The sequence below is a fragment of the Drosophila guanche genome, unplaced genomic scaffold, assembly GCF_900245975.1.
Source record: "Drosophila guanche unplaced genomic scaffold, DGUA_6, whole genome shotgun sequence".
Classification (NCBI taxonomy): domain Eukaryota; kingdom Metazoa; phylum Arthropoda; class Insecta; order Diptera; family Drosophilidae; genus Drosophila; species Drosophila guanche.
Window position 1 is genome coordinate 1,760,783 of NW_022995743.1, and position 11,010 is coordinate 1,771,792.

At 50.4% G+C, this 11,010-nt stretch overlaps 4 protein-coding genes across 5 annotated transcripts; 2 read left to right on the forward strand and 2 right to left on the reverse strand.

Annotated features, from left to right (window-relative positions):
- Window positions 1-2: 2 nt before the first annotated feature.
- On the forward strand, window positions 3-3,642 carry LOC117578576 (pro-resilin). 2 transcript variants are annotated; one of them, XM_034264160.1, is made up of 3 exons: window positions 3-190; window positions 2,396-2,725; window positions 2,957-3,642. In XM_034264160.1, exons 1-3 carry the CDS (start codon window positions 185-187, stop codon window positions 3,053-3,055), a joined length of 435 nt encoding a protein of 144 aa, XP_034120051.1. In that variant the 5' UTR covers window positions 3-184; the 3' UTR covers window positions 3,056-3,642. The 2 variants fall into 2 exon arrangements, with proteins under 2 accessions (XP_034120051.1, XP_034120050.1); XM_034264159.1 differs by having other exon boundaries at window positions 21-190; window positions 2,396-3,640.
- On the reverse strand, window positions 1,480-2,269 carry LOC117578579 (casein kinase II subunit beta'). The gene is made up of 2 exons (XM_034264161.1): window positions 1,694-2,269; window positions 1,480-1,634 (listed from the first exon to the last, which is right to left on the reverse strand). Exons 1-2 carry the CDS (start codon window positions 2,242-2,244, stop codon window positions 1,559-1,561), a joined length of 627 nt encoding a protein of 208 aa, XP_034120052.1. The 5' UTR covers window positions 2,245-2,269; the 3' UTR covers window positions 1,480-1,558.
- Window positions 3,591-4,467, reverse strand: LOC117578580. The gene is made up of 2 exons (XM_034264162.1): window positions 4,333-4,467; window positions 3,591-4,279 (listed from the first exon to the last, which is right to left on the reverse strand). Exons 1-2 carry the CDS (start codon window positions 4,342-4,344, stop codon window positions 3,686-3,688), a joined length of 606 nt encoding a protein of 201 aa, XP_034120053.1. The 5' UTR covers window positions 4,345-4,467; the 3' UTR covers window positions 3,591-3,685.
- Window positions 4,468-5,064: 597 nt separating this feature from the next.
- On the forward strand, window positions 5,065-10,645 carry LOC117578574 (VWFA and cache domain-containing protein CG16868). The gene is made up of 6 exons (XM_034264155.1): window positions 5,065-5,310; window positions 5,369-5,748; window positions 5,813-6,566; window positions 6,620-7,294; window positions 7,355-7,933; window positions 7,992-10,645. Exons 2-6 carry the CDS (start codon window positions 5,443-5,445, stop codon window positions 10,079-10,081), a joined length of 4,404 nt encoding a protein of 1,467 aa, XP_034120046.1. The 5' UTR covers window positions 5,065-5,310; window positions 5,369-5,442; the 3' UTR covers window positions 10,082-10,645.
- Window positions 10,646-11,010: the final 365 nt, after the last annotated feature.

Sequence of the window (11,010 nt, forward strand, 5' to 3'; positions counted from 1 at the left end):
CAGCTACAGCCATGGGTTGCGGTGCAGCGCATTTCAAATATAAATACTGGCCTACGAAATTGTTTCAGTATCACAATCCGTTCAACCATCTTCGCCAGAAGAACACCAGAAGCAGAGAGTTCCACAGAGGAAGAAAAACCGATTTCGTGTGTGCCAAAACCCCCCAAATAAGTGACAACACAAAATGAAGGTATATATAGGATAACTATCCTCAAGGGTATCCTGTGTGTTATACTATAAGAACCGTCAAAAATCGGATCAAGTGTCAAGTGGTGTGCAGTGGTGTTCCTGGTCAGGGGAGCACGGCAGGACAATAAGGATTAAATTCAGTGTTAAAGAAACGCTTCAAGACTTTCGGGAACTGCTCAGGAGTACTTCTGGAGTACATCCACAATTTAAAACTCAGAGGAGTTACATATAAAGGCAATCCTTTCGACAGGACAATATTTCTAGAATCAATCCTTGTTCTTTCGGTGACTGAAAATCCCACTCTTTTGGACCTTCTTTCAAGTAAAACTAACCCCTATTTCTTGTTGTTTAAAAAATCGATCAAAAATGTGCCAAAAATGTATACATTTCTGTTAACCAAATTTGATGAATTCCAAATTCTTCGGCAATCGATCGATCAATCAATTAAACAACTTATCAAGCTAATGAAGCGGCGTTTGGTGCTGGCCATCGCCATCATCCCGCACCTCTAACGTGGCCCAGACGTCAGCGAGAGATGATAAAGCGATTAAAATGGGTGGCAGATCAAGAGTCAAGTTCAGTTGGGCGATTAATCAAGCGCCGCCAGAGAGATCCGCATAATAAATTTCATAAGCAGCGCCATCATCAACCATTTGTTGTAGGGGAGCTACTGGTTTTTTGTTTCTTTTTTCTGTTCGTTATCTCGGATGTTGCACAAGATCAGATCAGCCGAAACCAGAACAGGCAAATCCATGAGCAGGGTTCTCCTGTTACCTGGGAAGCAATTAAGGCAGCCGATCCCAGTACTTAGTGGAAGTAACACCAGCAGATGGTACATTTTGCAATGAATAAATTAAACAAACAAAAAACTTGGAGCGGCGGAAGAAGAACGAACTGCCCAAGTACGGAGTCGTCTACAGAGAGATGACCAGACAGCGATAAAACACGGCCAGTAGCCAAGTAGCCAAGTAGCCACTGAGGCCAATGAAGCATGAAAGTCATTGACGGCCCTCGTGTACTCCTCGTACTGAGACAAAATCTTTTGCAAAACCATTCGGAAATGTATGTGGCGCAATGGTAAGACTCTGCAGATGAAAAGAAGTTCTCCCACAGGTTGCACCACGAGGCAGCAGGCAGCAGGCAGCCCTTCACTTGATCAGCGACCCAATTACCACAAAATTTGCATATGCCTCAGCTAAAAGCTAGAAAAAGCAGACAAACAAAGCCACCAAATTGCTTACCAGACCAACGAGATCTAAACAAAAACAATTGCACAAAGAGCAGGTCTAATTATGGTTATGATTATGGGAGTTTAATGGCAGAAATAGAAGCAACAGACAAACAAAAGTTTCAAAATTGTGGAATTTGATTAGGTTTCAACTTCCTGCGAGTCCTTCTGTGTCTCTGCGCGATATGCCTGCTGATGGATCTTGAAGCCATACAGTCTGGGGAAAGGATAGTTAGGGATTGGGATGAAATTCAATGGAGTTTGTGGGTCACCCACCTGGGCACAAACTTCGCCTTTGCGCGCTTGGGTCGCACCTCTGGCTTCACCATGAACAGCATGTGGGGGAAGCCAGTGCCAAAGAAGGCGCCATCCAGGTTGGCATGACGAGCGGACTTTGGCAGGTAAACATCATTGCACTTGGGGCAGTAGATTCGCACCATTTCGTCTCCGGGATTATCACTGAGCCCAATGGGCAGCACGTGCTGGCGCTGGCAAAAGACACGTGGACAGGTGCCAAAGAGGCCCTTCTGGTACTTCTCGAACATCAGATCGATGCCGCGATTGGTGAGGATAAAGCGAGCGTGGATCAGGCCGTAGAGCTTCTCAGCGCTGGCCTCCACATCGGACTCGGCTGCATTGTCCGAGCCAGAGCCAGTGTTCAGGTCGAGTATCACCTCGAGGGCGCAGCGATAGTTGTTCACATCAGTGTCCAGGAAGTTCAGATTGAACTTGTCGTGGATGTAGTCCTCGTCCACCATGGCAAAGAACTCGTTGCCGCGCTGCTTGCAGAACCAATGGATCCAAGCTGTCTCATCCGAGTCGGTCATGGCTGCTGCTGATGCTTCAATATGTTCAAAACAGATTCTTAAACTTTAATTTAATTTCGATTTGTGAGGAAGGCAGAGCGGAATGTTTTTCACAGGCCTACTTGGATGATCAAATTATAATCAAATACTTTTCTTACCTTACCCCTCCCAGTGCTTTACATCGATTGCGCTGCTCGTGTGCCTGGCCGCGTTGACCCGTGCGGAACCGCCAGTGCCCCAGAACCAGTATCTGCCGCCCAATCAGTCGCCTCAGGCGCCCAACAACAACTACCTGCCGCCCACGCAGGGCTTCCAGAGCCCCTCGAGCAACTATCTGCCTCCCCAGCGCACTGGCGGCAATGGCGGTGGCATTGCGGCGCCCAGCAACAGCTACGGCGCACCCATTGCCCAGCCCCAGAGCCAGTATGGTGCCCCGGCGCTGACTGGAGCGATCTTCAAGGGACAGAATGGCAATGGTGCTGGCGGCTATGGCGGCGGCAACAGCAATGGATACGGACAGCGCGACGAGGAGCAGTACGGCCCGGCCAAGTATGAGTTCAAGTACGACGTGCAGGATTACGAGTCTGGCAATGACTTTGGCCACATGGAGTCCCGCGATGGTGATCTCGCCGTCGGTCGCTACTACGTCCTGCTGCCCGATGGTCGCAAGCAGATTGTGGAGTACGAGGCTGACCAGAACGGTTATCGTCCCACCATCCGCTACGAGCAGGTTGGCAATGGCAATGGCAATGGCAACGGAAACGGACGCAATGGCGGTGCCGGCGGCTATGACAGCAATGCGCAGCAGCAGGGCAAGTTCAATGGCTACTAGAGGGAGAGGACGGAGGATGCCTTCTAGTGTACCCGAGTTAAGTCGACCACCCTCCTAGCTATACGATCTACTTCCGTGGAATCAACTGCCGCCAAGCCCTGGCCGAGTATTAAGTCCGTTGCCAGGGCGGCAGTAATCCCTCCAAATGTTATCCCTCTCTGTCTCTCTCTCTCTCTGTCTCTAGTGGAGCGCCTGTCCCATTTTTGCCATAGCCAGGGACGCGCTCCGTTTGTTCCGCTATTCTTCCTCCTTCGTCTCTATGCCTGCCACGTGCTCCATTTTTGTATTTTTTGCCGTTTGTTTTGGTTTAAGCGCCTCCATTTTGTGTTAGTGCACGCACACACACACACACACACACACAACGTCACACCACCATTAACGCATACATAAACATCAACCCATGCATACATATAAATAAGATTTGTATTTAATTTGTAACTGAGGAAAATCCCCAAATGAAAAGGAGCTGAGAAAAATGGAAAAAAAACATGCAAAGGAAACACGAAACAGAATGAGATTTCTTGTGTATATTTTAATTAATTAATTAAACGAATAAAGATGCATTTTTGTATAAAACAAAGTCAGAAAAAGAAAATCATCAAAATGTGTTCTGCTCTTCCCGGAAATCATCTACTTGAGCACCCGCTCCAGCTGCCCCTGGCTGTTGTAGCGATACACTGGATCCTGCAGCTGCCCCACCGTGGAGTATCGCAGCTGCGCGGTGAAGTCCTCATCGCCATCGAGCTGCTGCAGTGCGCGAAAGGAAACCCGCTGGATTTTGTTATCCTTTGCAACGATGTAGTAGCGACCTTCTCTGATGTTCGACTGCTGCTGGTCGGCCGAGGCAGATTCCTCTTCATCGGGATAAATGATTTTGAAGGCAGGATCCGTCTCAGGTGCACCATATTGATTGGACGGGCGCGGGTTCCTGCTCGGAGAGACTGCTGTTCCCAGAATGGACTCTGGCAGTGCCTCAGCCTCAGTACCAACCAATGGCGAGGGTGTCAAATAGTTCGTTTGCGGCGGCTTTACTTTTCCAGCGAGTTCCACGCGTTCCTTGCTGATCTCTACACCAGAGCCGCGAGCACGGCTGGTCGGCAAATACTCGTTGGGCAGATTAAAAGGAACTCTTGGCTGCCAGCCAGCGGCGGCATATGGAGCAGCTCTACGACCCACAGGCAGCTCTCCACGCACAACGGCCAACAAAGCAATCAATGGAATAAACTAAAAGAAATTATTTCTTAATGTTTCTGTATTAATCCTAACATCTGACTTACCTTTGCCAGCATTTTGATGGACGTTGCAATTGAAACTGCAATCAAATGTTTGGGACTTACGCATTTTTATATCAAAAACATATTCGAAGCATTCGCATCGTTGGCATGCCAGGCACGCACCCTGCCCTGCGCGGCTGACACACATCTGCTCCAGCTCAGGCCACATAGTCACGTATCCAAAAAACAACAGAATCGCGTGAAAATATATGACCTTTAGACAACGGATGAGCACATCTTTGGCAAAGGCGCAACAAAGGTGTTTTCGCAAATATCGGTTTATTGGTAGATATGCAATGTTGTTCCTATCAGCAGTGAATGTTTTAAGTGTGTGAGTTGTGAGCTTATCAAGTTCAAAGTCATAATCCTTTTGGAGAGACATTATCAGAGCTTCTTTCTCGAGAATTCTTTCTCCATGTGCTTTCAAATTATATTCGTTACTCACAGACTGACCCTACGCTGCTACTACGCAACAAATACCGCATGTTTCGATGGCAAATACCGAAGAAGCCCCAAATACTATAAAACTTGAAGAATTTGAGAGCCGTGCAGGTGAAAGATGTAGATTTAGGAGATCAATTTACAAATCACATACATTTTCCGCGGCTTATTTAAGTTGTTCACCTATTTCAACAGAGCGGCGCTGAGTGGGTTAAGTAGGTATGTTTCCTTGGTAGATTTGCGGTATTTTTTGACTTGGCTCACTCGGTATATTTAATCGACACGTCCGCGGCCACACTGAGCCCTAGTATTTACAATGGAATGTGGAAAAAAAAATTAATAACTAAACCAAACCACTAATTTCCTTAGTTAAAACAAGATGATAAGTGCATTTAAATGTTAAAAGAAAGCTGCCACAATTCATTGAACCAATGCGGAACCATTTGCACAGTCGCACGCTGACTAAGCAACAAAATATCTGCACAGAAATTCCATAAACAAGAAGACAGCGTGGAAGGCGACAAAAGTGAACCAATACAGGTAATATCAATGCTGGAAAACATGAAGTAAAACTTTAATTGGTTTGTTTGTTTTGCAGTGATGCTGATGCGGTAGCCCGTTTATTATGTGCCAGTGGCCCAGAGTCCAAATTGTTCAAACGATTCATACAACATGTGGCACAGAAGCAGCAGCAGCAGCAGCCTGCACCTCGCGTTGCTTGTCCTGGCAGCGCTAACATCCACAACTATCAGTCAACAAGTTCCTCTAAGCATAGCCAACAAAACTAGCAATGCAAACAAAGTGCCTACAGATCTGGGTGTTGTCGAAGGTGCCGCCGGATTCATGCCCCTCCAGCAGACATCGGCGAGCATTTTCTTTGCCAACTACAATCAGCAGAATGTGATGCAGCTGCGCCACAATATGGAGAGCAAGCTGCGCAGCATACGCAATGTGGAGATGCGAGTGGCCAAGATACAAGTAAGAGGATATCCATCTATCAGCTTCCAGCTAATCCTCCTTCGTTTCTCGTTGTTTTTCTCAGGAAATCTTCGACTCGATTCACTTCAGCAGCGCAAATGGTGCAGCTCCGGCTCGTCAGTCGTTCAGCAATGACAGCGCACAGGCGAATCCTCAGCTGCAGCGTGACTTGAAGCTGTTTAGCAAGCGTCTCAGCAAGAAGCTGCTGAAAGCCACGCACTTGGTGCTGGAGCTGCGCGATTTGTTCCGCTACAATCTCAGCAAAGTGCTGCAGTACAGCTACGAGGACGAGGATGAGGAGCTGGAGAGCGAGTTCGATATGGACTCGGAAACGGAGGAGCTGCATGGCAAGAAGCCAGACTCCGCCGTCACCCAGCATCAGCTCTACTTGAACACCCAAATCGAGAGTTGTCAGCCCGAATATGAGTCGGAACTGGACGCTGCCGCCGCCTCCGCCACATCCCAGTCGCTGCACTACAACAAACAGCAGATACAAATCCTGAACTATCTCAAGTCGGATGATACCCGCGGCGCCTTTCTGAATGAGAATAATGCCCGCTCCTTGGCGGTTAATGGCTACATAGCCGACCAGCTCTTCCAGCTCAAGCGACGGCTAAGCCTGAGCGATGCGGAGGCCTCGAATACGAGTGGAAATCACTTTAAGCACATTTACTTTCTGTCCAACTCGGATGGAGCGCCTGTAAGCCAGCACTTTCGACAGCTCTACGTTTCGGCCATCAAACAAAAGTTTGTGCTGCTTCTCATTGATGTGGGATCCGCGCTGAATGCGGAATTGTTTGAGCTAACCAAGAACTTTGGTAAGCATTTTACTTGGAGCTCCTTTTAGAGCTAATTCTCGTTTCTTTTGCAGTTCATGAGCTACTGCAGCTGCTGGAGGACACGGATAAAGTCTCCCTGGTGACGGTGGCCAGCGAGGCAAACTTTATGGCTCTCGATGCCTTTCCCGCGGAAGCCGTACATGGAGTTTACAGCGCCACGCGCGCACACAAAGAGGAGATTCTAAGCTACGTGAATAGCCTGAGCCGCGCGCACGCTCTGACCAACCACACGCTGGGCTTTGAGTATTCCTTTCAGCTGCTGCGACGTCTGCAGAAGTCGGGCATGCTGAACACAGCGGAGCAGCCAGTGGAGTTTGTGTATGTGACGCGTGGCCTGTTGACCAACCTATCCGATGCGATGGCCGTGCTGCGTGTTGTGGCCGAGGGGCAGAGCCACCTCAAAGCTCCAGTGATCATCAACACCTGCGCCGTGGTCTTGGATGAGAAGCGCATAATGTACGAGAAGCAATTCCTGAGCGATGTGGCCACCCAGAACTACACAAAGTACGAGATAAATGTGACAAAATGGTGGCCCACTGGCCGACAGCCCGCACAGCTGGCTGGACGCTTCTTTGTGCTGAGTAAAATGCATGCAGAGACGTTGCTGCCACAGACTAGTTCCCGCATCTTTGGGCAGCTATTTGTAGAGCGCTATCTGACGGACACGCTGGAGGTGCATCCGCCCATTGTGGATGCGGAGAGTGGAGGTGAGAGTTTACTTTTTGTCTTCCACAATCAAATATTAACCTTCTCCTTTCCGTTCGCAGATGTTTTGGTTTCCATAACTCACGCAGTGCCTCCCTATGGTGTTGTGGGTGTTAACTTGTACCTGGCAGATCTGCTGGAGGATCTGCTCAACTATCCAAGTGCTGCGCCGAGTGCCAGGCAGGGCAGTGGCTATGCCTTCCTCCTCGAACGCTCCTCGGGCAATACGCTGGCCCATCCAGCCTTTCCCCGCCCGCTCATACAGCGTGAGACTTCGTATCCCGTGAATATTGCTTACCTGGAGAACGCCACGGACTTTTCCAGCCACATAAGGCAGCGCCTGCTGCGCGAGGAAACTGGCAACGCCACAACGGATGTTTATGTCGGGCAGCAGCGCCTGCGGCGCACCTACCACTGGAAATCCGTGCTGGGCATCTACGTGCTGTGCCTCGTGAGCAGCGGCAACGATGGCAGGCGGAACGACTCCACGCAGCGTTACAACCTGAAGGATACAGTGTCCAACTACGAGCCGGGCTACTACGGAGAGAGCATGGACCTGCTGTATCATCGATTGGATCTCCACCAGGGTGGGATTGCAATGCCCAAGATTTGTCGCTACTTCAGGCAAATGGCCACAATGGGTGAGTGTTTCGAGCACACAGCAACCAGGAGAGTTTAACCCATTCAAATCCTTTACAGATGCGCCCACGCTGTTCCTCAGTGCCGCTGCCTTCGAGTCTCCCTTCGGCTTCCTGCACAACAATCGGCCGAGCACACAGCTGCGACATGTGGAGAACATTATGGCGTATCTGAAGGAGCCCAGCGATGTGCTGGCCAATCCCGGACTGCGTCCCAGCATTCGGCATGAGGTGAGTGTGTTGTACCAGGCGCTGCAGCAGCTGCGTCGCCGCCATCAGGATGCGCGCGGCTCACTGCGAGAACACATCATTCGTCGCTACATGGCTAGTGTCAGTGGCGTGCTGCAGCTGTATCCGGGCTGTCTGCTCAGCAGCAGCTACGATCCCACGCGCAGGCCATGGTTCCGCCAGGCCATGGCCCAGCCGGGGAAGATTGTGAGCACTGCGCCGTATCTGGATGCGGGAGGAGCTGGATACATTGTCACTCTGGCGCACACCATATTCGAGGGCAAGGCGCACGCGCTGCACTCGGCGCAACAGGATCGACCGGTGGGTGTGGTAGCCCTGGATGTGCCCTACGCCTTCTACTATCGCCTGATTGTGGAGAGCACGCCGCTGTGCCAGTTGCCGCACATGAAGTGCTTGATCTTCGAGCACGAGGGCTACCTGCTGGCCCATCCCAGCATGCTGCAGCCGGCCACACCCACGCGGAACCAGCGGAGACCGCACGAGCATCTGACGCACAAGGAGTCCTACCTGGCCAACGATATGCTGAACCATGGCCAACTGGTGCGCAAGCTGGGCTGCACCAGCTACCAAAACCGAACGCTGCAACGTTACTACGCGTTCAACACCTCGCTGGCCAGCATTCTGGGCAATGTGGTGCATGGAGAGCGGACCAAGTACGCCATTGCCCTGATCCGTGGCAGCAATCTCTTTGCCGCTGTCCTCAACTCCAGCTGCGACGGGGGAGCCTTCTGTCCGTGCAGCACCATCGATCGGGAGTGCCTGAACTGCAAGCGAATGGATCAAACGGACTGCGAGTGTCCCTGCGAGTGCCCCATGGTGGGCGATGGCAACACATCCTCGTCCTTTGAGTACTACGCCAACTACACGCAGCATTTCCCCTACTGTCTGCCGCCCAGCGAGCACTTTGTGGCCCTGCCACCAACCACCCAGCTGCTCAGTGCCCTGCCCAGCTGCATGGTAGCTGGTTCGGCGGTGGCTGGCGGCTGCGAGTTGTACTCCAGCCAGAGGGAGTGCCTGGGCGTAATGGGCTGCGAGTGGTGCCAGCAGGATGTGGAGGGAAACACCTTCAGTGCCGCCTTCTGTGCCGCCCAAGCGAGCTGCTTCAATGGTGTGCTGGCCTCGCTGACGCCCTACGGCGAGCTGGACGAACTGGAGCTGCTGGCGGCGCACAATCCGCAGAGGGAACAACACGCGTACTCCGCCTTTGGGCCGCTCGGAGGTGCCGTCGTGGTGCTTGCCATTGTGATTGCCTTTGCCATTTATTGCTACAGACACAACCTTGATGCCCAGGCGCAGGAACAGTTCTATGTGGACTCGGTGCAGGAGGAGAACTACGGCCTGCCGCTGTCCCGTTTCAACTTTGACGACTGCAAGGCGCACGATGAGCCGCCGCTTGGTGGTGGCTACGATCACACGGCTGCCCAGCGGCAGCTCATGCATGCGGCGGACATTTCCCCCTATCACGTGTCCACCGGCAGCAGCTACCGACGGCCGCCCAACGGGGAGTCCGATCATGGGTACAGCACCATGACCCCACACGAGGACAGCTCCGACCAGCAGTGCTTCACGCTGGCCGAGCCGCTGCTGCTGAACGACAAGCGGCACAGCAAATCGGACACCATGTCCATATCCACCTCCATATCGAGTCCAACCAACCGCCAGCAATCCACGACGCAGCCCAATACGCATCCCTACTTGAGCAATCAGCCCACCACGAAGACGGAGCGTTACAAGCATCAGCAGCTGCAGGCTACACCCTCACCGTGTAGAGGGGCACCAGGCGGTGGTGTCTATGGCCAGACCACGCTGCCACTCTGCGCTGTCGAGGGTGAGGAGACGCGACCACACTACATACTGGCACCCGTCACGGTGCATCGGCACATGGAGACCGCCGAGTCGTAGTCCACATAGAAATGTTAAGTTTTAGACAGTAAGAACAGAACGCTAATCTGCCAGTCCGCTTGTTTGCCAATTAAGTTAAGTGCAGGGCAGGGCGGGGCAGTTCAACTGCCAGCACAGTCCAGAGATCCATGACGAGGATATGTCCCTATGTATATCTGTTGTTTGCACAGCTCTAATAGTTGAGAGTTTGCCATTTTTAATGTGTATTCGATTTGTATTTTTATTGTACTTTAAAGATTTAAACATAGTGTAATTTATTGCAACAAAAACACACAAAAGTATTACTAGCAGCAGCCTACTTCCAATATTTTTAGCATTTACTCGATAAGGAAACGCACCCAATTGCCACATCAAATTGTACTTAAGCTGGATACGCTGATTCGTATACCATTTATTTGTAATTAATTCAATCCTAAAATATGTCCATAAAGTTACTAAACTACCGATTTTAGTACTAATTAAATACACTTATACAATCACACACGGTACACATACAATATTACTACCTATGCTGTATGTAGCATTGTACGTTTCAAATAAAAAATGTTTAAATTTTGCATAAAACAGAAGAGATCTTAACCTTGATCCAGAACCGAACCGAACACGTTCCGATTTGTATTGTTCAATCGATTTTGTATTTGCCAATTTCTCGGCCTCCGATCAGCTGTCCGCGAGCGTTAATGAATTTATTTATACCACATTGTCTGTACACAGTCTATAAGCAAAAGAAAGACGCTGGCCAACATTTGTCGTTTTATAAATAACAATGTCCAACCCAGATGGGTTGTCGAGTGGGCCTAATGTTTAATAATATTTACTAGCAATTCCCTGCCACTGCTTAACCATTACATTTCCATGCTCACTGTTAAGTCACTCTTAAACCGTTTCATAACCGCATTCAACCGTTTCGTTTTGAGCAACTCTGGCAA

Excerpts from the sequence above, each read along its gene's own strand:
- LOC117578574 (XM_034264155.1), top strand. The coding sequence starts at position 5,443 with ATGTGGCACAGAAGCAGCAGCAGCAGCAGCCTGCACCTCGCGTTGCTT. Across the intron at positions 5,749-5,812 it reads TGCGAGTGGCCAAGATACAA|GAAATCTTCGACTCGATTCA; the intron begins GTAAGAGGATAT and ends TGTTTTTCTCAG. Across the intron at positions 7,295-7,354 it reads TGTGGATGCGGAGAGTGGAG|ATGTTTTGGTTTCCATAACT; the intron begins GTGAGAGTTTAC and ends TTCCGTTCGCAG.
- LOC117578579 (XM_034264161.1), bottom strand. The coding sequence starts at position 2,244 with ATGACCGACTCGGATGAGACAGCTTGGATCCATTGGTTCTGCAAGCAG. Across the intron at positions 1,635-1,693 it reads AAGGCGAAGTTTGTGCCCAG|ACTGTATGGCTTCAAGATCC; the intron begins GTGGGTGACCCA and ends TCCTTTCCCCAG.